This window comes from Girardinichthys multiradiatus, chromosome 11, assembly GCF_021462225.1.
Source record: "Girardinichthys multiradiatus isolate DD_20200921_A chromosome 11, DD_fGirMul_XY1, whole genome shotgun sequence".
Lineage (NCBI taxonomy): Eukaryota > Metazoa > Chordata > Actinopteri > Cyprinodontiformes > Goodeidae > Girardinichthys > Girardinichthys multiradiatus.
In genome coordinates, this window is record NC_061804.1 from 20,543,389 (window position 1) to 20,567,981 (window position 24,593).

General features: G+C 37.5%; 1 protein-coding gene across 2 annotated transcripts in view; it reads right to left on the reverse strand.

The window, feature by feature from the left end:
* Window positions 1-20,600: 20,600 nt before the first annotated feature.
* Window positions 20,601-24,593, reverse strand: part of LOC124876730 (replication protein A 70 kDa DNA-binding subunit-like) — a 56,176-nt gene continuing 52,183 nt past the window's right edge. For both annotated transcript variants that reach the window (XM_047379715.1, XM_047379716.1), the window contains exon 17: window positions 20,601-21,309. In XM_047379715.1, coding sequence (XP_047235671.1) covers window positions 21,208-21,309 — 102 coding nt within the window. In that variant the 3' untranslated portion in view covers window positions 20,601-21,207. The remainder of the gene's footprint in view (window positions 21,310-24,593) is intronic.

Sequence of the window (24,593 nt, forward strand, 5' to 3'; positions counted from 1 at the left end):
ACCATTTTAAGAGTGTTTTTAAGATGCTTCTAATTAGTCGTATTGTGTTCTTAATCTCCACTCTCTGTTCAATAGCTGCTGTTTTTTTCCCAGCATACTTTCTGAATAAATTAGATTTGATCTGATGTGTAAGCTTGCTCTGTTTTTCTCCCCCTCAAAATGAACTTTAATACAAGGGTAAGGAACCTTCAATTACTACCTTTTGAGGCTGTGTGTTTAGGAATGTATTCTGCAGCATTGTGTGCCGAATACCCCCTGCACTGTTAATCTGGCTGAATAACTGAGCCACCGACATGTGGTGCATCTGTGATTAGCCACGTCCCTCTAGGAGAGAGATTTATGAGAATCGAGCTGTGTTGTTTTGGTCTGAATCAATAAAAAGACCTAAAAAGCTCAGTATAAGGCAGTATTTTCACTTGATCTGGCTCTTTTTAACGTCTTCATTAACTCTTTCTCATCCAGATAAATTGTGTTTGAGTCCGTTATAAAATATGAAACAGCCTAGTGAATTTGGAGAAGATCCCCACCATAAGATTTAACTGGTGTGGAGCATGTGAGATGAATCAACACACAAACAGATGCAAGAGAGAGAGCTTTTTGAGTTCAATATGTACTGCATATTCAATGTGTAAATTCTCATAAGGGTGTAATTATGCTTGTGGTGTAAACCGGATAATTAGCCACATCTCCACTTAGCTCACAGCTGGAAACACAGAGGCGAGAAGGAGAAACATTGCTGCATCTGTTGACTCTGACTTTGCAGCAAGTCCCAAACAAATTAATACAAACCCAACACTTCCAGTGAGTGTTTTACTGTCATTTCTGAAGCACCCTTGAATGTTTGACTGTGTCCCGTTGCTGCATATCTAAATTCTGATGTTTTTTTTTTTAATTTTGTTCTTTTTTATTTTATTAATCATACAATTGTGCATTTCCCAAAAGAATATAATACAATGAATCAAGGGTTACATTGTGAAAAAAAAAATATTTGTAATTGACAGTTGGTTTAGGAAGGCTCAATATGAACACATGCCACACTTTTCAGATTTTTATTTATATATTCCTTTCCCTTTACAGTTAAGCATAATGTTTAAGCGGTATAAAATCTATTACAAGGCAAATGAACTGACTTTATGTTTCAGACCACCTAACATCATCATAAGTATTAATTTGAAAACAAATGCAAATTATTTTATCATTCTAGGCTTAAGTTTATCTGCTTGGCTGTCTTTCTCTCCTAGATGAAGCCACTAAGGGTGCTATTACCATTAATGTTTTACTTTTTCCCATAGAAGGTACCACTGGATCAGTGCTCCTGTGTTTTTTTGTGTCTCTGCTCTATTCTCTTAAATCCCAGGTCAGTCGTGACAGATGGCCGCTCACACTGAGCCTGGTTCTGCTTGACGTTTCTTCCTGTTAAAGGGAGTTTTCTTCTCCACTGTCGCTACATGCATGCTCAATATGAGGGATTGCTGCAAAGCCAATGCAAGCGAATGTCCACTTTCGCTACATGCTCTCCAGGAGTGAATGCTGCAAGTCACTGACTTGATGCAATCTGCTGGGTTTCCTTATATAGATAAACTTTTTAACCAATTTGAATGATAAATTGAATCTGCCTGCACTGTTTGATAGTTAGGAATAATTTAAATGTATGTACCCGACTTGAAATCTGTATGATTCGATTTAAGTGACTTTTAAAGTGCCTTGAGACGACATGTGTTGTGAATTGGCGCAATATAAATAAAACTGAATTGAATTAAATTGAATTCTTGTGTGTCTACATTTCTCCCATCGCCACGACTTTTTCTCTGAAAGGTTTTGCTGATTATATTACTTTTTTTGCACGGTGTTAGGTGTGGTACAATGGAAGACCCCAGAATGCAGACAAGCAGGCAGCATGACGGTAAGTGAAAAAAGATTTAATTAACAAAAAACTCACTCACAAGAAGAGGCAGGAACAAAACAATAAACGGGCAGGCAAGACAGGCATGGCATGATCCGAAAATCAAGACATTAGCATGATCGAGAAAATGTTTCCGCGAGGAATAAACAGAACGGAGGTTTATATATGGAGCATGAACCAGGTGAAGCGAGGAGATAGATTTGCTTAGTGCAGGTGAACCGAATAAAGTTAATTAACAGACAGGAGAGAACAAAACGTGACTGGAGCAAAACAGAGACCCTTGAATAGAAACTAATAGAAACTAGAAAAACATGAAACTGAAGCATAACCAGATCCATGAACCAAACTTGACAAAACATGAACTAGAAGACAAAAACTAAAGCATGACCAGGAAAATAATAAACAGAAGCATGATTCAAAACTTCAACTGTGAATAAGAGCAACAGAATGCACAAACACCCACAAATCATAACACAGGGAATGTCAATCTACATTTTCTGTTGCTCGAACGATGCTTTCAGAAACATTCACCTTTCATCTCATCTAAAGTACATAAATATGTGCTTTTTGGTGTTTTGTTTATACCACCACCTAGATGCTCATAAATCAATGGTCTGATATGGTTGTGGTTGTTGTCAAAACCCCTTTGATAAGAAACTCTGACTAACGATATTTATGCAGACAACAATGTTTGGGTCTTGTGACTCACTATTTGTCCTCTGATTTTGCTGTTACTAAGTTTGACAGAACAATTTCAAGGTTCTGCATAAGGTAATTATGGTTCTTTGTATTCTTATTGTGGGTAATTCATTATCATTTTTAAGGAAAGCCCACAGTAAGTAAGGGTTATTAAAATTTTACACAAAACAGCAATGCAATGAAGAACACCCCTAGTTAAATTATGACTTAAAGAAATAAAAAAAAGCTATTGTGCAGAGATTTTTCTTGGAAATCTGTCTACTCTTTTCTTCTTTTGCAAGGTAATGGCAAAGTGGAAGACGCTATCTTATAGCTATTCTGGCGGGTGCATCTAATCCTGTAGATAAGCACACAAACAACAGGATCTATTACAGTCATATCACAGTGATCCGATTTGAGGTTATGAAGATAGAGGCCTAAGACGCTTATCGACGGGCACATCCTAAAGACACTGCAGGTGCACAGAGATGGGGTTAAAAGGACCAGCTGAATACCACATGGCTAAGGGATGGCTAAATCAAGTAGAATCATTTGAAACTCTGAAATGAATTACGCATTTGAAAACAATTTTATATCCACATTCTGTATGCTGGTCACACATCCTCTATTTTCAGGATCATGGGGTTTTAATATAATTTTGCCGAAATTCCAAGAGGGACCGAATTTCTAAACCCAAGCTGCAGAGTTTAAGCAAAACAGGCTGTCAGAAACATGCAGACTGAATACAAATGTATACAAGGCAACACGGACAAAAATACATGTGCAAAATATTAATTTTACACCATATGCCGTAATTATGAACAGAGACACTAATGGTGCAATGAGATGCAGCTGTCTGAACAGGGAGCAGGTCACTAAGGGTGATGAGGAAATTGTGAAAAGATATTCAATCATACGATGATGAGATTTGGTGAGAAAATTAAGCAACCGTCCATTCCGATCCATGTAATAGCAAATAATATATAATATTCTGATAATTATTTTATATAGATACCCCATTACATTTTTAGTTCTTTATTAAAGACATTTATTTATCTATTTAATCTTTGAAAGCAGAAGTGATTTACTTGGAAGTAAACTTAGCCTCGAAGTTAAGTTAGCCTAATTATACTTATTAAACAAAAAGATATAAACAAAAAATGTGTTTTTAAGCTGAGTAAAAAGTTAGGACACCCTACCCCATAGTTAGTCTTACTCCCTTTGGTTGTAATAACCAGTGGGAAGCTTCTTGTAGCCATCTACCTCTATATTTGAAGTCTAAGAAAATTTTGCCCCACTTTTCAATGCAGAATTCTTACAGCTTTGAGGTGTTTAAATGGGGTTCTTTCATATGTAGCTTATTTCAAGTCACCCAACGGTATCTCAAAATGATAAAGATCGGTATTTTGACACTGCCCAGGACTTTCCATTTCTCAAATCTTAGCCAGTCTTTGCTGGATTTAGGGTCCTGTTCTGCTTCAGCTTTAGTTTCTTTCACAGATAATCTCCCATTTTCTTCAAACATCTGTTGATACCTGACATAACTCATTACAGACTCTATGATAGTGAGCTGGCAATGCCCTGTTGTAGCAAAGTATCCCCAAACCATGACACGTCCAGCTCTATGCTTCATGGTTGGTAGGAGGTTATTTTCCTGCAGTGCCCTATTTATGCCAAACGTTCTCTGTTCTGGTGTTTACATTATCTGTACAAACAACATTAATCCAAATTCCTGGTTTTTATTTTCTATCCCTTCTCAATTCAAACTTGGTCTTCGTGTTTTATCTCAGAGAGCAAAGACTTTCTCCTTGCGAACCTTCAATAAAAATTAAGCTTGTGCAGTCTTTTCCTAATTGTACAGACATGCAGTTTCACATCAATGGTAGCAGGAGGCTGCTAAAGGTCCCCTGATGACATGTTATGGTTTTTGGATGCTTCTTTTAACATTTTGCTCTTGGGAGGAACTTGCTTGGAAGGCTAGGCTTTTGGGCATGTTTGCAGTTGTTTTATTCTCTGCTTGAATACTGGGTGGAAAGGTTTCTTTTGCTACCACCTTCATTTTGAAGTTCTCTGACAACTCCTTCAATATCACTATGGTCCATGCAAACTGCTCTCAAAATGTTGAGTATCAATGTTCTAATCATGTTCAGTTGATGTGATATACCTCTGTGTAATTTAGGCATTTCAATTGGAAATAAACATGCAGATGTTTTAATTTACTCCTTGCCAGATATTGCACTTTTTGCAAAATGCTTTAAAATGTATTTTATTCAGTTTTATTTTTTGAATTTTTCCTTTTTGTTAAAATCAATATTAACACACAAGCTTTCATAGGGCAATTTATAATTTGTTCAGAAATGTGTATTTTATTATTTACAAGGAGAAAAAAAAGCAGTTAGTTTTGTGAGGTCAGCTATATTTGGGTGTATTCTTTTTTCTTTTCGTACTTGAATAGCTGGCTCTGGTTCTCAAGTTCTATCTCAGTTTCTTGTTACCATTGTTAAAATATTTTAACCTTTACATTTTTATTTTGAAAACCTAAAAACACTGGACCATTTTGTGATGTGTTTCTTCTTCTGTCCCGCTCCTGGTTTCTGTTGCTGACTGTAACACCTGTTACTCATCTGTCATCAACACCTGAGTTTTAAAATCTGCCCAGAGTTCCTTAATTACTGCTGGGTCATTTTGTTTGTTGCTGCATTGCATTTGCTTAAGAAGGCAGAACTCAGATCTGGGCATAACTTAAAGCGACGATGCGGAAATGTTCATGTGAAATTATGTTACAAGGTTATAAGCAGTTAATATCTTACTAAGTCTCTTGGTCCTTTCATTTAGTTGAAATCTAAATTTCTTTGTCCAAGAAACTGGCAAAAAAAATTATAACTATTTAATGACCTTTGGGCTATTCTCATCTTATCTATAAAAAGTTGCTGACTATTTTCACAGGAAATTGACTTAGGAGGTGGTGCACCACTGTTGATCTTCCTGTGTGAAAATTGTAGGATGGTCTCATTAACTGCCTGATAGAAAAGTGGGCAGAAAATTATACAGTGCCTTACGTTTACAGTATTATGTTATGTGAATTATTAATCTGATTATAATATATAGGTTATCAGAAGTGCAGATGAACAATTTATTGTTGCAGCTATTGCTACCCTCTGTACAAACAGCAGCCATGTTGCATTTTGAGTTTAGTGTTTGTGAGAAACTTCTGCGTTTAGCATTGCAGCTAATTCCATTGTTTTATATCCATGGCTGACATATTAGGTTTTCAAGCTCTTGGATAGCAAGAAACATCCACCTATTCAAGCATATATTCAGCAATTGGGCCTTCCAGTTTTTTATTTATTTATGTTCAACTAGGAAAGTTAAAATGAAAATGTTTGTCCTACATGTTGTTGAGGGTTTAGCTTTGAAAGAATTTCATTGTACTTAGCTTTAAAAATTCAACTAAAGTGTTTTTCTCTGGAAATTCTGTTGTTTTTAGCCAACAACTCACTAGTTGTGACCTTATATCTTATCTGTAGAACTCTCAGAATAAGGCTTAGAGTTACAAAACTTGCTGTAATGAGTAAGTTGCTCCAAGTGGAATCAATTACGTCTTCAGACTTGTTGAGACCACATGCATGTTGCTGACTTACTCTGGCTTTCTCTGTATTTGGCTCTTTCTATATGTGACATATTTCAACCACCTTGAAAAATGGGTTATAGTTATAAATTTGATTATGAAGATTGTGGTTTAGGAGTTTCAACTGTGATTTCTGCTTAGGTATGTCATCGTTTTACGGAATAGTTCTGACCCACAGTAAACGCTCAAAGGAAACCAGGAAGTGTTTTACAGATTTATTGAAAGCACAGTAGTAAGTACGGTCTTGGCACAGCAGGCAAAGCTGTAAGGAAGAAAGCATAGGTAAGTTAAGACGGTAACTAAGATGGGAAACTAATGGTGTTCTGTTTCTTACAAGTTGGTTGTTGACAAACCGCCAGGAGGAGAGGGAGTCGGGCTGGAGGAAACAACGTGGGACTACGGAGGTGAGTTCTGCCAAGATACTTAGTCCCTTGGACGTTAACGGTGTTTGGAGGATTGTATGGTGGACACGAGTGGAGCGGTGGAGGGCGGACAGGTTTTGTGGAGGCAGGAACAGAGGTCGAATCCAGGAAAAGATCAGCAAGAGGAAATCCAGCAGCACAGCGTTAGCAAGACACCAGTTTGTAGATCCGTCCGTGGGAAACTTGGAACGAGGTCTCATAAGCAAAATCCATTGGTGGCCAGCCTGGGTAACATCCAGGTAGTCACCAACATGGTATACTGAAAAGACAAAATAGGTTAACAAAGTCGAAGCAAGCAATACGAGAAGCGGCTCAAAGCGGCTCAATACAAAAAAACACAGAGAACTCCAACCCCAACAAGGTATGCTTTACCAGAAAATCACTCACCATTCAGAAAAAAAATAAGCTGTATTTAAGAGCTTCACTTGCCTTGTTTTAAACTATGTGTCTGCAAATCTGCTTGGCTAGACACATTAAGAGTCTTTCTGAAATGAATGTGCTGTCTGATATGTCATTTAAGTAAAACATTAATCAAGTACTTTTTAAAACATTTATAGAAATGTTGAATAGGGTTAATATGGGGGTGTATTTATGTGGTTCCAGTATTAAATCATACTTAAACAGTTGGAAATTCACAGAATTTTAAAGGCAAAAAAGTTAAAGGCAAAAATAATGGCTACCGAAACTGAAAAAGCTGAAACAAGCTGTGAAAGTTTTGTTGAAAACAGTGTGAAAATCAAATGTAATCAACTAGATGAATCCCAGCAAGTTTCTGACATCTCTGCTGGTCACACTGGTTAATCTGGCTTGATCAAATAAAAAAGTTAATGCATTGAAACTTCAATGTTCTAGTTTTTTCAGTAATGTTTGCCCTACGGCGCTTTGAATTCAAAATTGTGAATTAGTATGGAATTGTATACTAAACAAAAAGTGTGAAATAACCATATTTTTATAAAACAAATAAAAAGTTTTTTATTTTAGATTCTTAAAAATATCCACCTTTTGCTTTGATGACTGCTTTGATCTCTTGGCATTCTCTCCATGAGCTTCATGAGGTGGTCATCTGAAACGGTTTCCCAAAGAGTCTTGAAAGAACTTCCCAGAGGTGCAATGAGAGATGGCCAAAGGTAAATATTTCAGGCATTACAGCAAATGGCAGCTACTTTAAGGAATCTAAAATATAACATATTTAAAGTTGTTTTACAATTTTTAGCTTGCTGCATAATTCCATATGTGTTCATTCACAGTTTTGATGTCTTCAGTAAGTATCTACGTACAATGTAAATAAGTCATAAACATACAGAAAACCATTAAATGAGAAAGGCTTCTAAAACTTTTGGCCAGTTCCAGAAATAGACCAATCACAGATAATAAGAAATTATTTACACACTCTAAACCTACATGTCTCAGGGCTTCATGGATCATAGAACTATTTGCTATAGTAAACATAAGAAAATAAGAAAGGCCAATTTGACTGCTAGTTGCCTGATACAAGTCGCTATCACCTCCTAATAATATATGTTTCATAATTACACCCTGTTTCTAACTGTGCTTCATGCCTTTACCACCAAAACATCTAAAAGTCAGCTGTCATAGGATGAGTGCATCTCGCCGCACCACTGACTCTTTACAACAGGACCCAGAGACACCAATTTGTCAATTGATAGCAGTCACAAAAGACCAACATATAATAGTGTTTTGAGTAATGTCTGCTTTCACACATTTTTCTCTTTCTGTTGCCCGCAATCCAGCTCCTCTCTTGATACTGATACTTGACTTTACGAATGCAACAACCTTTAATTTAAGCTTTGTTAAATTTGGCAGTTCAGCAATTAAAAGGAAGGAGCCTTCTGTGTTCACAATTCAATTATGTAAAAACCTGTTATGAAATTCTCTGCACACTAATACATTGATAAATGTTTTTAACTTATTTGGGAATCTTGAATTTATTTAAATATAATATTTAGAGATATTCTTGTGACCTAGCTCTTCCTTTTTAAGGTGCCTCCCTGGATCCTTCTGGTGGTTCCCGTGCTACCTGATCTCGTTCACCTTCTGAGTTACCCGTTTGGATCGCAGGTTTGCCATCACCGGGTTCTAGACGCTCAGCTACCTACCTGTCCGCCCTCCAACAAACTGCTTACCTTTGGAAAACACAGACCTTCCATCCAAGAACTAACCTCCCCTCCCGGACTCCTATTTCTGCCTGCAACAGTAAGCCTTCATCATTCAATCTTCCCCTCCTCACTCAAAAACTTTACTCACCGTTCTGCTTTCCCTCCTCAGTGGACGTTCCGCCGGAGCCACCCTGAATTCCTCATTCATGTCATATCCCTTCTGAATAAAAATCTTAAACTTCATTTGTCTCCTGAAAGTTTCTGCATGTCGGTCAAGAAGCTCGGTAAAATGATGACAGTCTTTTCGGTGCTGTTTATTTATTCCACTAATAAAAGGCTTAGATATTCTCTAAAGGGACATTTTTACATCATTAGTCATTATTAAATATCAACCTTTAACCAAAAAGCACCATTTTAGTTCTCCTCTGGTTCGCATCACGCTTAAATTCCACAGCACAGCGGTGGTAAAGATGTGTTAACAACCTTAAAATAAACTTTTTTTTCATTGCAGCAGCATTATTTCAAACTGGATAATTTAGATAAATCAAGACTTTAATAATATTTAATTTATTCTGTGGAGACAAAATACTCCATGTCAGGAAATGTAGTATTTTACTTAATCAATGATCCCACAATTATCGGGCACCTCTAAATATTTCTATAAAATAAGTATGAATAGAGTCTTTTCTCTTGGGTAACAGAAACCCACTTAATGTTACTCCTCAGATGAAGAAGGTTAAAAGAAGACACTATTTAAACTAAGGCATATGTGTGGGTTTCTCCATAGCGTACGTAATTAGTAAAGGAAAAAAAAAAAAAAAATGTCTAAGGTTGCCTATTATTACAGTTAGAGCAATATTTTAAAACCATAAAACAACTGGAACATTAACAAAGCTTGTTTCTCATCCGAAGGTTTTGGGAATTTGTTAGAGTGCATTTGTTAGGGTGAATCAGTCCTGAAATGGATCAAAATACACAAAATTTGTCTTCTTTAGTGGCCATGTCAGTCCACAAACCTAAATCCTGCGGTGGTGAGCTCAAGAGAAGAAAGGAGATGAGAGCAGTCCCAGGACTCTGGACAATCTAGAGAGATTTATTGTATTGACAGCAGGCAGATTTTAAATGCAGTTGAAATTTTGATGTCGTGTAGAAATATATTTCCTAAAGTAAGTTACTGCTTGGTTTTCCTGTACTTTGAGTCATTGAAGTTGAAAATCTGGAAGTTGCCTTTTGAGTGTAAGATTTGACTTATAATGAAGTCTACTGTGACATTTCATGCAATGTCTTTGATGCCACTCATAGCCTTGGGAGTGTTCTTTAATTTAATCCCCAACCTGTTATGAATGCATGCAGCACCAACATACTACTGTCATCTTGATCTGTTGTACCTATTGGGATCGACCACCGACATCCACCTGTTGCTCTCTGTCATCACTGTATCCAATAACTTACGTAAAAATCCATCATATACAGGTCCTTCTCAAAATATTAGCATATTGTGATAAAGTTAATTATTTTTCATAATGTCATGATGAAAATTTAACATTCATATATTTTAGATTCATTGCACACTAACTGAAATATTTCAGGTCTTTTATTGTCTTAATATGGATGATTTTGGCATACAGCTCATGAAAACCCAAAATTCCTATCTCACAAAATTAGCATATCATTAAAAGGGTCTCTAAACGAGCTATGAACCTAATCATCTGAATCAACGAGTTAACTCTAAACACCTGCAAAAGATACCTGAGGCCTTTAAAACTCCCAGCCTGGTTCATCACTCAAAACCCCAATCATGGGTAAGACTGCCGACCTGACTGCTGTCCAGAAGGCCACTATTGACACCCTCAAGCAAGAGGGTAAGACACAGAAAGAAATTTCTGAACAAATAGGATGTTGCCAGAGTGCTGTATCAAGGCACCTCAGTGGGAAGTCTGTGGGAAGGAAAAAGTGTGGCAGAAAACGCTGCACAACGAGAAGAGGTGACCGGACCCTGAGGAAGATTGTGGAGAAGGGCCGATTCCAGACCTTGGGGGACCTACGGAAGCAGTGGACTGAGTCTGGAGTAGAAACATCCAGAGCCACCGTGCACAGGCGTGTGCAGGAAATGGGCTACAGGTGCCGCATTCCCCAGGTCAAGCCACTTTTGAACCAGAAACAGCGGCAGAAGCGCCTGACCTGGGCTACAGAGAAGCAGCACTGGACTGTTGCTCAGTGGTCCAAAGTACTTATTTCAGATGAAAGCAAATTCTGCAAGTCATTCGGAAATCAAGGTGCCAGAGTCTGGAGGAAGACTGGGGAGAAGGAAATGCCAAAATGCCAGAAGTCCAGTGTCAAGTACCCACAGTCAGTGATGGTCTGGGGTGCCGTGTCAGCAGCTGGTGTTGGTCCACTGTGTTTTATCAAGGGCAGGGTCAATGCAGCTAGCTATCAGGAGATTTTGGAGCACTTCATGCTTCCATCTGCTGAAAAGCTTTATGGAGATGAAGATTTCATTTTTCAGCACGACCTGGCACCTGCTCACAGTGCCAAAACCACTGGTAAATGGTTTACTGACCATGGTATCACTGTGCTCAATTGGCCTGCCAACTCTCCTGACCTGAACCCCATAGAGAATCTGTGGGATATTGTGAAGAGAATGTTGAGAGACTCAAGACCCAACACTCTGGATGAGCTAAAGGCCGCTATCAAAGCATCCTGGGCCTCCATAAGACCTCAGCAGTGCCACAGGCTGATTGCCTCCATGCCACGCCGCATTGAAGCAGTCATTTCTGCCAAAGGATTCCCGACCAGGTATTGAGTGCATAACTGTACATGATTATTTGAAGGTTGACGTTTTTTGTATTAAAAACATTTTCTTTTATTGGTCGGATGAAATATGATCATTTTGTGAGATAGGAATTTTGGGTTTTCATGAGCTGTATGCCAAAATCATCCGTATTAAGACAATAAAAGACCTGAAATATTTCAGTTAGTGTGCAATGAATCTAAAATATATGAATGTTAAATTTTCATCATGACATTATGGAAAATAATGAACTTTATCACAATATGCTAATATTGTATAAAGGTCCTGTATACCCTGTTCCCAGTTGTTCACTGTGTTATAAACTTGCTTACAGTTGCAATTTAGACCTTTTTACCTCTCAAGAGTTATCATGCATAAGTAGTAGCTCATAGTGAGCAAAGTGCATTTCGTCCTTGGTGTCGGCATGGCCTCTGGCTTTCCAAGAGCTGCAGAAAAAAAAACCTACATGCCCAGAGGCTAAATGTGCTCATGATGCAGAGAGGGAGGGCAATATGGGAGGTTTATTTCACTAGTGCTGGGTAGGAGAGAAAAACAAGGAGAAGAATCAGAGGAAGTGCAGAGTGGTAAAAGAAATCAATGAGAAAAATTATACTGAAAGCTAAATCTGCTGTGGGTGGCCAGGAGGACAGAGGACAAGGCAGGGGAGAATAAAAATAAAATGAGTAGGGTGTTAAGAGGGAATTAGCTAGGAGTAAAAGCTGGCAAAAATAAAACTTGCACATAAACAATTAGTAAGAAGTCTGGACCTGCAGAATGAACAACATGAAAGAAAAGAGAATGAAGCAGAGCATCTGTACTTCTGCCACCAGAGTCCTTCTTTATAAAAACTTGAATAACAAAGATCTTAAACACATTCATACACCCAAACAGAGAGAGAGACAATATAGAGCCTATAAATACCCCAGGGAGCTTGAAGTGTCCTTGATAACAGTGAGATCCTTGAACACAAACAGGCCTTCAAACTGTCTCTTAAAGTCTACTGTGAGATCCGCAGAGACAAGTTGGCAAACCAGCGAACACATTCTTCTTTCTGCCTGTGCATTCATGTTGTGGATTAACCAAAATTTTTGAGTCATGGACATTAAAGCACAACATGTAGATAGCTGATGAGGAGGTTCTGTTCTGGCTGACTTGATTCTTTTTTCATTTTCTAACAAACATGAACCCAACCTGCGGAAATATTTTAATGTTTATATGTTTGGTTGGGCATTCAAAAGATCTGATACAGGCCAAATCCTGAAAAGTATTCACACCCCTTGAACCCTTTCACATTTTGTCATGGTACGGCTCCAAAGTAAATTATTGGGATTTTATATGATAGGCCTACAACATGTAGCACATTTTTGTGACATGCAAAGAAAATTATACTTTGTTTTAGAAAGTTTTACAAATACAATCTGAAAAGTGTGGTGTGCATTTGTACTCAGTCTTCCAATCTTCCTTTCAAAATAGTTCAAGCTCTGTCAGATTGGATGGAGTGCATCAGTTTTCAACTCTTGCCACAGATTCTCTGTTGGACTTTGGTCTGGACTTTGACTGGGCCATTCTAACACATGAATATATTTTTAGATCTAAACCATGTAGTTCTGACTGAAGTCTTAGTCATTGTTCTGCTGGAAGGTGAACCTCCGCCACAATCTCATGTCGTTTTCAGCCTCTAACAGTTTTTATTCCTGGATTGGCCTGCACTGAAGAAAAGCATCAACACAGCTTCATACTGCCCCCACCATGTGTCATTATGGGGCCCTTAGGCTGATACGCAGTGATAGTTTTCCATTAAATGTAGCGCTGACCAAAATGTTCAATTCTAGTCTCACCTGACAAGTCACCGGCTTGCATGTGTTTGGTTTGTCACCTACTTGCATTGTAGCAAACTGCAAATATGGCATCTTATAGCTTTCTTTCAACAATGGCCTTCTTTTGTCACTGTTCAATAAAGACCAGTTTTGTAAAGTGCAAGAACAGTTGTTCTGTTGATTGACTCGCCAACCTAAGTTGAGGATATCTGCAAATTTTCCAAACATAACACTGCTTATTTCTAAGCAACTTAATCTCTGACCGGTTTTGTTTCTTGGTCCTCATGATGCTGTTTGTTAAATGTTCTCCACCAAACATCTGAGAACTCCACAGAACACCTGGATTTACACTGAGGTTAAATTAAACACAAGTGGACTCTGTCGATTAAATAGGTGATTTCTAAAGGTTGTTGGTTGCACTAGATTTTACTTTAGGGGCTCAATTCAAATGTGCACCACACTTTTCCGATTTCATTTGAAGAAATTAAGTTTCAAAACTATGTTTTGTGTTTCTTCCACTTTATATTTATTTCATACTCTGTGGTGGCCTAGCACCTAAAATCTGACGTTTGTGGTTAAAAAAGTGTGGAAAAATTATTGGGAATGTATTTGTTTGCAAGGTTTTTCAAAGGAAGAATCACCCCATTTTTATTAATTAGTGTAATATTACACTTTCTCCCACATCTTTCTGTTTCTGTCTATAGAATTCACAGGTTATTAAACTAGAGTTAAATGTAAAGATTGTTGTTCATTCAGTTTTTCTACAAATGAAAATGTGAAAGTGTCTCAGAACTCTGTCCTTCAGGCACAAGCAGCTACTCACAGAGAAAAAGCTTTAAAAATCCCATTCAGATACTTATCGATTAGCACAGCTGGAAATACATTTGAAACCACAGCCTTTATCTGATGGAGCACAGTCATTCCATGCTAAGTCTCCTTTCAAGCCTGGGTCATGGAATTTGGTGAAAAAATACAAAAATAAATACATTTTAAAAAGATTTAATAAATCCATGGTAATTTGCAATACCCTCCGCTTATTTTTATAAGAATGTTTGAAGTTTGTCTACTGGAATTAACTTTAGTTTTTGTGTGACAGCTACAGTTACAGGCCACTTTATTAGATACACTTAATACAACATAATTTCTTCTATAATTTCATGAGTTCATTTCATCTCACAAGTCAAGTATAGGTAGACACAAATATTTCACTTTCAAAGGTCAATTCTGAAAAGCATATAAGTCATATCACAAGAATAATTGTCTGTCTAAAATAAACAGAGCCGAAACTGGAAAGGAAACTTACTTTAAAAGCAGCAAGCATTTTTTCATCTGTTAGGGGAGAATAATGTAAACCTTTTCAATCTGCTTCATGTATTTGAGAAGCAAGGCCTAAGGACAGATACAAATTAGAATATACATTTTTGGGAGAACAGACAAAGGTACCTTTTGAAACTTTTGCCTGCTTAAATGTACGGAGGTAGTTGAACCATGCTGTGGGCTTATGTTATAGCTATTGTCATCAGAAATATTTAACTTGTAATAGGAATGAATTGGGTTAAAGAGCAGTAAATGATGGTATTAAACATTAAATGATGAAATGAAAAAACACATTTCTAGAGCTGAAATATAATCTTAAATAAATGTTAAAATGTGCAATGAATTACCTTAAGTGGTGCAAACGTTTTGTTTCCTCTTGATAGTTTTAACATCTGAACATATTTAAAAAACGGGGACAGTGCACATCAACATTTTGCAACATAAACTGCAATGAATATTCTTATATTAAGCTTTTTATAAATATAACAAAATTAAATATTGAATGTGCAGGGGTTATGCTTTGTTGTTGTTTCTTGGCTCTTGTGTTTTGCGGTTCTGAGTTTGGTTTTGATCGTTGTAGTTTTCACTTATTTTGCTTTGGTTTCATTTCCTTGGTCTTTTTCTGTTTGTGTTTCTTTCTGCTCTGCACACATATTCCCTTTCCCATAACAGTCCCACCTGCTTTGCAGCTATCTTTGCTCCCTCAGTATATTTAGTCGCTGCTTATTCGTTGTCAGATTCTCTTCTCTTTATCTTCTTCTTTGTAGCTCTGTGTGTTCCTTTGTTTTGTTACCCTGCTCACCCGCCTGTTATGGAGTCATGTTTTTAGCTTGCTTTTGGGTCTATTTCATGCCTCTCACAACACAGACATAACTTTTGTTCTTCTCTGTTTGTCACCTAACAAGGAGCTTCAAATTAAACACACTGGCATTAAAAGTGACAAGTGAAAACTCGGCCCTTGTGAGCTAGTTTAAAACTTTATACCTTTACCTGAAGTTAAAACTAAAGCTCCAGCCGACACATTTCATAAAAACAGATTGTCAAAGTCATTAGCACACTTATTCAAGTGTTTTCAGTACAAATTAGAAAACTATTAAAAAATGTATTTATTCCAGTAACTTAGTTAAAAAATTTCTATTTTTTTCTTATACAGAAACATGTCAGATGGTTATTTGTGTTAATTCTGATGACTGTGGCTTATAGCTTATGAAAAACCCAAATTCCATTTCCCAGAAAATCTGAATCTTCCATAAGATTATTAAAATAGGAGTGTTAATACATACATGTTCGCTAACTGACAGGGATCTCCACCTACTGCGCAGTATATGTCCTCAAAACTTGGTTGGGACTCCTTTTGCTTGAATTACTGCATCAAGGCAGTGTGACATGGAGGTGATCAGCCTCTGGGACTGGTGAGGTGTTAAGGAAGTCCAGCTTGCTAATACTATGGTGAATGATTCAGGTATTGGTACTTTTAGTGTGGGTACGTAACAAGTCCTGCTGGAAAGCGAAATCAGCATCCCCTTAAACTTGTCCGCAAAGAGAAGCATGAGGTGCTCTAAGAGTTCCTGGTAGACAGGGCTCGCCTACTCATTACTGAGTGTGGAAACGTCACACAAGATCTCAAGCAACTTGTATTTGAAGCCTCTCCACCCGTCCTGCAGACTCTGGGACCTTGATTTTCAAATTAAACGCAGCATTTACTTTCATCTGAAAAGTAGACTACCAGACTAAACCATTGAGCAACATCAACTTTATGTCTCTGGTTCAGGACTGGCTTAACTCAAACAATGCATTAGTTGCAATACATGTCTAGAATGTGTCTGTGTGTGGGGCACTTGAAGCACTGACTCAAACTGCAGTCAATGCCTTCCTAATCATAATTGACCTTTATCTGGGAGTTCGATATTACCAAAAAAATCATATCAGGATACTCTACCAATTTTTCTGATAACAGAAACTCTCCAATATTTTAAGGAACCCTGAAATAAAAAAAATGCTTGATTTAAAAAACTATTTTAGATATTACCATATGTCAAGACCATTCCAATGTCAAGTCAGCAGCCTTCCTCAGTGTTGGCTATATCATAAGATTTCTGTACTAAACAAACTACTTGTCTTGTTTTATGTAATATTTTGTAATATTTAAAATTTGGGTTTTAATAACGTGCAACCCATACTCTTCTAAGTTAAAAGAAATTCTTATAATATAATCACTACATATATATATATATGTTTAATGCTCAGTCAGTCATTTTCTACCGCTTATTCCATAGTGGGTCACGGGGAAGCTGGTGCCTATCTCCAGAAGTCTATGGGCAAAAGGCAGGGTACACCCTGGACAGGTCACCAGTCCATCGCAGGGCAACACACAAACAACCATGCACACACACACTCATACACCTAAGGGCAATTTAGAGTGACCAATTAACCTAACAGGCATGTCTTTGGACTGTGGGAGGAAGCCCGAGTACCCGGTGAGAACCCACACATGCACGGGGAGAACATGCAAACTCCATGCAGAAAGACCCCAGGCCGGGAATCAAACCCAAGACCTTCTTGCTGCAAGGCAACAGTGCTACCAACTGCGCCACCGTGCAGCCATGTTTAATGCTGTTTTATCTTAAGACATGCTACAGGCCAGACAAGCCTCCTGAGCTTGCCTACAGTGTCTGTCTTTGACTCTTTAACTAAAACTACAGAAGAAGGAAGTAAAAAAAAAAAAATAAATTTGGAACCAGTATTTTGGAGAAACATGTTTAATGCTGTTTCTCCAAAATACTGGTTCCAAATTGTTTTTTTTTTACTTCCTTCTTCTTTAGTTTTAGTTAAAGAGTCAAAGACAGACACTGTAGGCAAGCTCAGGAGGCTTGTCTGGCCTGTAGCATGTCTTAAGATAAAATCGTGGATAGATTGATCAGGGTAACCTCTGTGATAACAGAAGCCCATTTTCCTTCCTTGCAGGTTTACACGCTACAGACAGAAACACTATATATTTACTAAAACAAGTTTCCACATTTCAAGAAAAAAAATATCTCAACCTTAAATGCAATGCAGTTCTCACCTCTCAAAGTTCACAAAGGATAATAAAGAAGTCCCTTTCTCCTCACTTTGTCCTTTACCACCATTTTCTGCTTAAATACCCGACATGTCTTCATCTTGAAACTCCATCACCGGCAAGGCTTTAAGTTGGAAATTACTTTCTGATCTCATGGCTTCTTTTCTAAATATGCAATTACTGCACCTACAAGACTTATTCCAAGAAGTTTTACAATAATAAAAAAGATTAAACTGAAGTCAACCAGTCTGCAGTCACTCTACCTTTAGGTGACAAAACAAAGCTTTAATAAGGTTTTCCATAAATATACACTCCCAAAAATATAGAGAGGAGTAGAGTGAAATTATGACACTTGGTTTAAAAAAAGCAGTACATGAATGTTTCATACCCCTAAGCTTCACAGAGTGCAACAAGCAGTAGGTAGGAAGTGGTAGTCATGGTGCATGAAATGAAAGAGCAGGCGACTCGTGGCCATCATAAATCAGGATCATGATCATTAGCCACACCACAGGCTGGGTATGTCACTGCCCCAGGCGCTTTCTTTCATGGTCAGAAAGTGGTCAGAGTGAAGACAAAGGTGCTTTGCCATGCTGTAGACTCCATCAAGCTGAAAGTGCCATTCTCATTGTTAATGTTGCATTCATGAGCTGAGAAATGTCAAGATTTATCTATGATGACTAAGCTTTGTTTTTAAAGTTTGTGTTTGACAGCTATGAGTCATTGTTGTCCAGTGCTGCCATTTTGCTGCCATTTTGTCCCAACTTACTTCCATTCCTGCAAACAAACCAGATCATACACATATACCATCAGTTAATTTCTCTTGGTAGTCAAGTAGTTTGTTTTTTTTATAGATTAATGGAGCTAAATAATCAGAAATGCATTAATTTCCAATTTAATTTAAATGTAGATTTTTTCCTGAATAATTTGTAGCACATCATATTTAGGTCGCCAAAGCGGATCCACGCAATGTTGTAAACATGTGAAAAGAAACGACCAAACTGCTAAAGTATAAAGTAAAGTACGAAAAGGACCAGTGTCTGTGTAAAATAAAGGAAAAACAATGTAATAAACACCAAGTCAACTCCAACTAAGAGTTTGTATAATTATTAATTTTACATTTATTGATACCTTTTGTCTTATTGATATTTAGTCCTTTTATGCTTTTGTTGCACACTCACATCCAAGTTTTCGATTGGAAAAAAGTTTGTGATCTATAAATAACTAATAGCCCAAAGTGATACACACTGATCAGACAACTTTATGACCAAGAGGGGAAGGAAATAGCTCTAATTAAACCTTCATTGTGGCACCTGTTAGTGGGTTAGACAGATTAAGAAGCAGGATAAAATGATGTCCTTAAGGTTGATGTTAGAAGCAGAAACAAATCTGCAAGTGTAAGGATTTAAATGAGTTTACCAAAAGGCACTTATGATGGGTAGACGACAGGGTCAGAGCATCTCCAAAGCTAGTTTTTATGGGGTGTTCTTGCTCTGCAGTAGTGTCACATGTAGTCCAAAAGCTCACTGATGCATGTGGGGAGAAAGGTCTGCACCATATGGATCAATCTAATAGAAACGCTGCTGTAGCTCATAGAGGTAATCTTGATTCTAAAATAAATCAGTCAGAAAACATAGAGCAATCAGCAAGCTGACCGCCATCTACCACATGAAAGGACCAAAAATGGGGAAAAGGCATCAGAAGTGAATCCTTTGCACAATAGAAAAAAGGTGTTTTGGACTGTGGATCACATTAACTTTAACATCAAGGTACATCAAACAGTGTGATGCTTTGGGCGATGTTGAGGTGGGAAACATGTGTCCTGCCATCTATGTGGATGTTACTTTGACACATATCAGATACTTAAGGGTCACAGCAAACCATGTACACATTTTCACTGAAAACAAAACTCCTCGATGGCCGAGGTCTCTTATAGCAGCGAAAGGTGCCCTAGAAATGACTGAGGAATGGTTTGAGGAGCACGACAACATGTTTGAGGTGTTGACTTAGCCCCCAATCCAATCGAGAATATGTGGGATGTGCCAAACAAATAAAGCCAGTCCATAGAGGCTCCACCTCACAACCTACAGGTCTTAAAGGTTTGGCTGTAAATGTGTTTGATAGCACAGCACACCTTCAGGGGCTTAGGGGAATCGAGGCCTCAAAGAGTCAGGACTGTTCTATCAAAATGTTGTGCCTGTTCAGCAAATCTTTGTGTGTCAAACCCTGCATAATAATGAGGGTTCAGATTAAATATCTTGCAGAAAATTATGATTTAAACCCTCTATGGGCCAGAGCCCCTTGTGAGTTGCAGTGAGCTGCTTTTCTTTAAACTGTCAGACATGCATCTATTATAAAACTAAAGACATTTCAAGACCACTCCCAATGGCGTTAGGAACATTCTATGTTATTTACAATATATTGAAAAACCTACTATGTTCTCTAAGCTTATATTGTAACAAAATGTTGTAATCATAAAGTTAATTTCTTAATACAACACGGCATAAGATGAACAATAGGAAATGAGTGAATGAACTCTTTCTGCAAAATGCTTTTGAGAACACAGTTCCCAACGTTGACAGTGTTTATAGAAGTGACTGTGCTGACAGAAACCCACTGAAAGGATGTCTTTGATGCTCCGTGCAACTGAAGCTGACAGCAGGATGACAAATGAAAGCAGTTAGAAAATGCAATTAGTTTTCCAGTAACTAATTAATGTCAGTTATTGTAACTTTCTCCAGCACTGTTAAGCTGTGTTTAACATCTCTCAACAATCTGCAATTATATTCAGACATTTAATCCCTCATTTCTAAAACACTATTTTGGTTATTAGAATCTATATGCTCCAAAATGACAGTGATAAAGACAAAGATTGGATATCTTAAAGCGATTTTAATCACTTTTTTCCTAGTTTGACATTTTTCAGAGGCAAACAAGACTCAGCAAACAAAAGAAAACTCTGAACAATGATTTGACAAGAAAAAAACACTGAACACGGATTAAAGAGGAACTCTTATGCACTATTGTTACATTTGTAGAAATAACTCAGAAAATTAAAGAGCTTTTTATCTCTTAGTCAACTAACAGTGAACATCAACATGCTTTAAACCAAAATAAGTCCCTCTTTAAACAGAGCAGATCCTTAACTGAACAGCTACATGACAAGGGATAAGAAAATAAGTGAAAAATTTACAAATTGCACAAATTAAGTTACATTTTTTCAAAAACAAAGAAACTCCAATGTTAAAACTGCTATTAATACTCTTTCCATTTGTGCCTTTGAGTAAAAATTAGAGCACGTTGAAGGAAAAAACAACAACCCATCAGTCTTTTTTTTCCCCCGTCTCACCAGCTGCTCCCGTATCAGATATGATATTTTGATGTTTGGGAAAAGACCCAAACCAGTCACAGTCCAGTCAGAAACCAAGTGAAGATATGTGTAATTATCAGGCAGCCATATGGATGTCAAGAACCAAAGGTCAGCGAGTCAATTTCTGGATGTTACTGAGTAGTCGCCTGCTGTATTCTCTGTGGTCGACGGGAAGCACCTCCATTACGGTCACCTTCACCCGACTCTCATCCTGTGGACCGAACAAAAGGCTAAAATTAAGACTTGAAACATGGCAAAGAGAGATATATCATTCAACCATGATTGCTTTATAAGTTAATTAAAAAGAGATCCGAGTATAATTTCAAAATAACTCAGAACAAATTCTAAAGATGCCCAAATGCAACTACTCCTCCTTGGTGCTAAAAGATGAACAGTTTTAATATTTTATGCTCAATGGTTTAAAGTGGAAACTCAAATAAACCTGTTTTTATTTTATAGAAGTAAAGACATTTTACTAACCTCAATTCACAATACAAAACATCCAGCAGATTTAATATGTGGTTGTATTTAAGTGCTCTTTAGAGAGATGAGCTACCATGCTGTTTATTCATGCAGACCTGCATGACTATTAGGTATGTAACATGTTAGTTTTGATTTGCATTGCTTAGTTCCTCTGTTATGTCAGAAAAATGTTACAAAAACCTAATGAGAGGGTAATGTGAGAAGCTCACAATAAATAAACAATGAAGCAAAGACAGCTTGGACCACCCTTTGTTCATCATCAAAGCTTGTACTTTGGCAACAACTACGTACAAGTCAGTTAATAAGAATAATTAGCTAATGTGGCAAACATCCCTCAACAAGCTGCATGTTTTAATTAAAAACTCTGGGAGGAAACTAGATTTTGCACTTTCCAACTGTTCTGTCTTCAGAAAAAGAAACAAGTCTGTAATTAGCAATCACAGCTTGTTTTAGAAAAACTAAACTTTTCAGCCAATGCAGAAGCTTGTCCTAGCAGACTAACAAACATTCTGCAGGTAGAGCTGCGATGTTGGCAATATATCATGTCATGGATTTCAGAAACTGAAACGCCTATATTATATAGATTCATTACACACACTGTGGATTATTTCAAGTCTTTATTTCTTGTAATTTTTAATGTTTATGGTTTACAGATAATAAAAACCCCAAATTCAGTGTCTCAGAAAATGACCTAAGATCAATAAAAACCTTTTCATGTCAGGAAACACTTTTCACTCCAACACCATACAGGAACTTAACTCAGGAGGTTCACCTGTCAGAGTCTGCAACCAGGTGCTCTTGCGACTTGAGTCATTCCACTACAGAAATGTTTGATTATAGACTGAATTTGCTCTACTTGCAAAACAATTTAAGTAGATGAATATCAGTGACGCTCTCGCACATCCCACACAGTGGAGACTGTTTAAAAATGAATGGTTTAAGTGTGTCTCTTCCCTGGACTAAGCAATTAGTGGAGCACCACAGGGGACTGTACTCTCACCATTTCTTTTCACTCTGTACACCTCAGACTTCCAGTACAAGACAGACTCCTGTCATCTGCAAAAATACTCAGATGATCCTGCAGTCGTGGGGTGGATCAGAGATGAACAAGAAGCTGAGTACAGGAAGGTGGTGGACCGCTTTGTGGCATGGTGTGGAAACATCTCATCTTGAATGTGAATAAAACAAAGATGATTGTAGATTTTAAGACAAAACAGGAATAGGTCAAACACTATTTCCATCATGGGAGAAGAAGTGGAGTTGGTGGAGGAATTTAATGCCTCGGTGTTCACCCGGACAACAGCCTGAAGTAAAGATGCAACCATGAAGCCGTCTACAAGGGACAGAACAGACTGTACTTCTTGAGGAAGCTTAGGACCTTCGGTGTTTGCAGCAAGACGCTGCATCTCTTCTATAAGTCTGTTGTGGAAAGTGTGATCTCTTCTGCCATCATCTGTTTAGCAGCATCAGAGCCAGGGACTTAAAAAAGCTCAACAAGCTGATTAAAGAAGGCTGGCTCTGATCTGGGGACTTCTCTGGAACCTCTGGAGATCATTGTACAAAGGATTCTTCATAAAATGAAGAATATTATGGAGAACCCTGAGCATCCTCTTCATGAGACTGTTGGACAACAACAGAGTGTCTTCAGTCAGAGGCTTCTTCAGATCTGCTGTAAGATGGAGCGCTACAGGAGATCCTTCCTGCCCACAGCCATCAGCATCTACAACGATTCTTTGAAGAAACCTGCATAATATGAGCTATAACAACATTTAATTTCCCTTTGGGATTAATAAAGTATTTTGAATTGAATTAACAGAACTATTGTTTAACTATGTGTATCTTTGCTTTTCTTTCCCTTTAAAAGTATATTTTTCAGTTCTTTTGTGTAGAGCTGTGTTTCTTCCTTAGGCAAAGCCATTGATGGCACTACCGCTTCCATTAGCATTAATACTCTTCTTTTTTCTTTCAAACAGAAAGTACTCCTGGCTCCGTATTTACCTGTGCCATCTACTGTCAGTAACTATGTGTACTCCAGGTTTTCCTTCCTGCAAGTTACTTCTGGCACCACTCACTTAATTGTTCTATCAAACCCCAATTTATCACGAAAGATGAATGCTCATACTGAGCGTGGTTCTGGTGGAGGTTTCTCTTTGTTAAAACATCGTGGTTGCTTTTCAATTTTCCTACATGTAAAATGCCTTAAGAAGACTTTTGCTGTCTATTGGTGCCATATAAAAAGGTTAAATGTATTAAAAACAGCTCAACACATTGCAAATAAAGATGCTACATGGATTTATTATTAAAACAAAGATAAACAGAGACACTCTCTTTTCTGACCCAAGAGAAAGGAACTTAGAAGGGGAACAACTGATTGTAAATGAGTAGAAAATCCAGTTATCTGCTGTAACGCCACATTGAGAGTGTACAGCTAAAATGAGTTCAGAGTATCATAAAGAGACCTTTGATTATTTCCCAACTGGAATAAAACGAAGATAATTTGAAAGTAACCTGACTTGGGTCTGAGGTGGCATCCAACTTGTGAACTGTGAACACCTTGATGATGACTACAATTTGTTGGGGGAACAGAGCGTGAAAGGTTACATTTTCCACCTCTAAGAGAAAAAGCAGGATGTCCAGTCTGTGCGTTTCAACTATTATAAATTAGTATCACAGAGAAAAAAACATGTTCCAATTTTACTTTCTGTTAGGCATTTTCAAGATAAGGGGTACAAAGACAGTGTATGTTGAGATGTAATGTGCAATATAAGGAATTACTTCCCCACTCATACTTAAGAATTTCATCTGAAATCCCACGTAGATTTTATCTTTTCATTTCTTTCTGAGTTAAGGCAGCGCACTTACACTCTCCAATTATAAGACTTTTCTGTGAAGACATAATGACAAAAATCTCCTTTTTGTTTTGATCACAGTCATTATCACAGGGATTAAAAATAAAACAATTCAAAGCCTCATGAAAAATAATTCATTAGCAGTTCCGCGGGCAAATTGGGT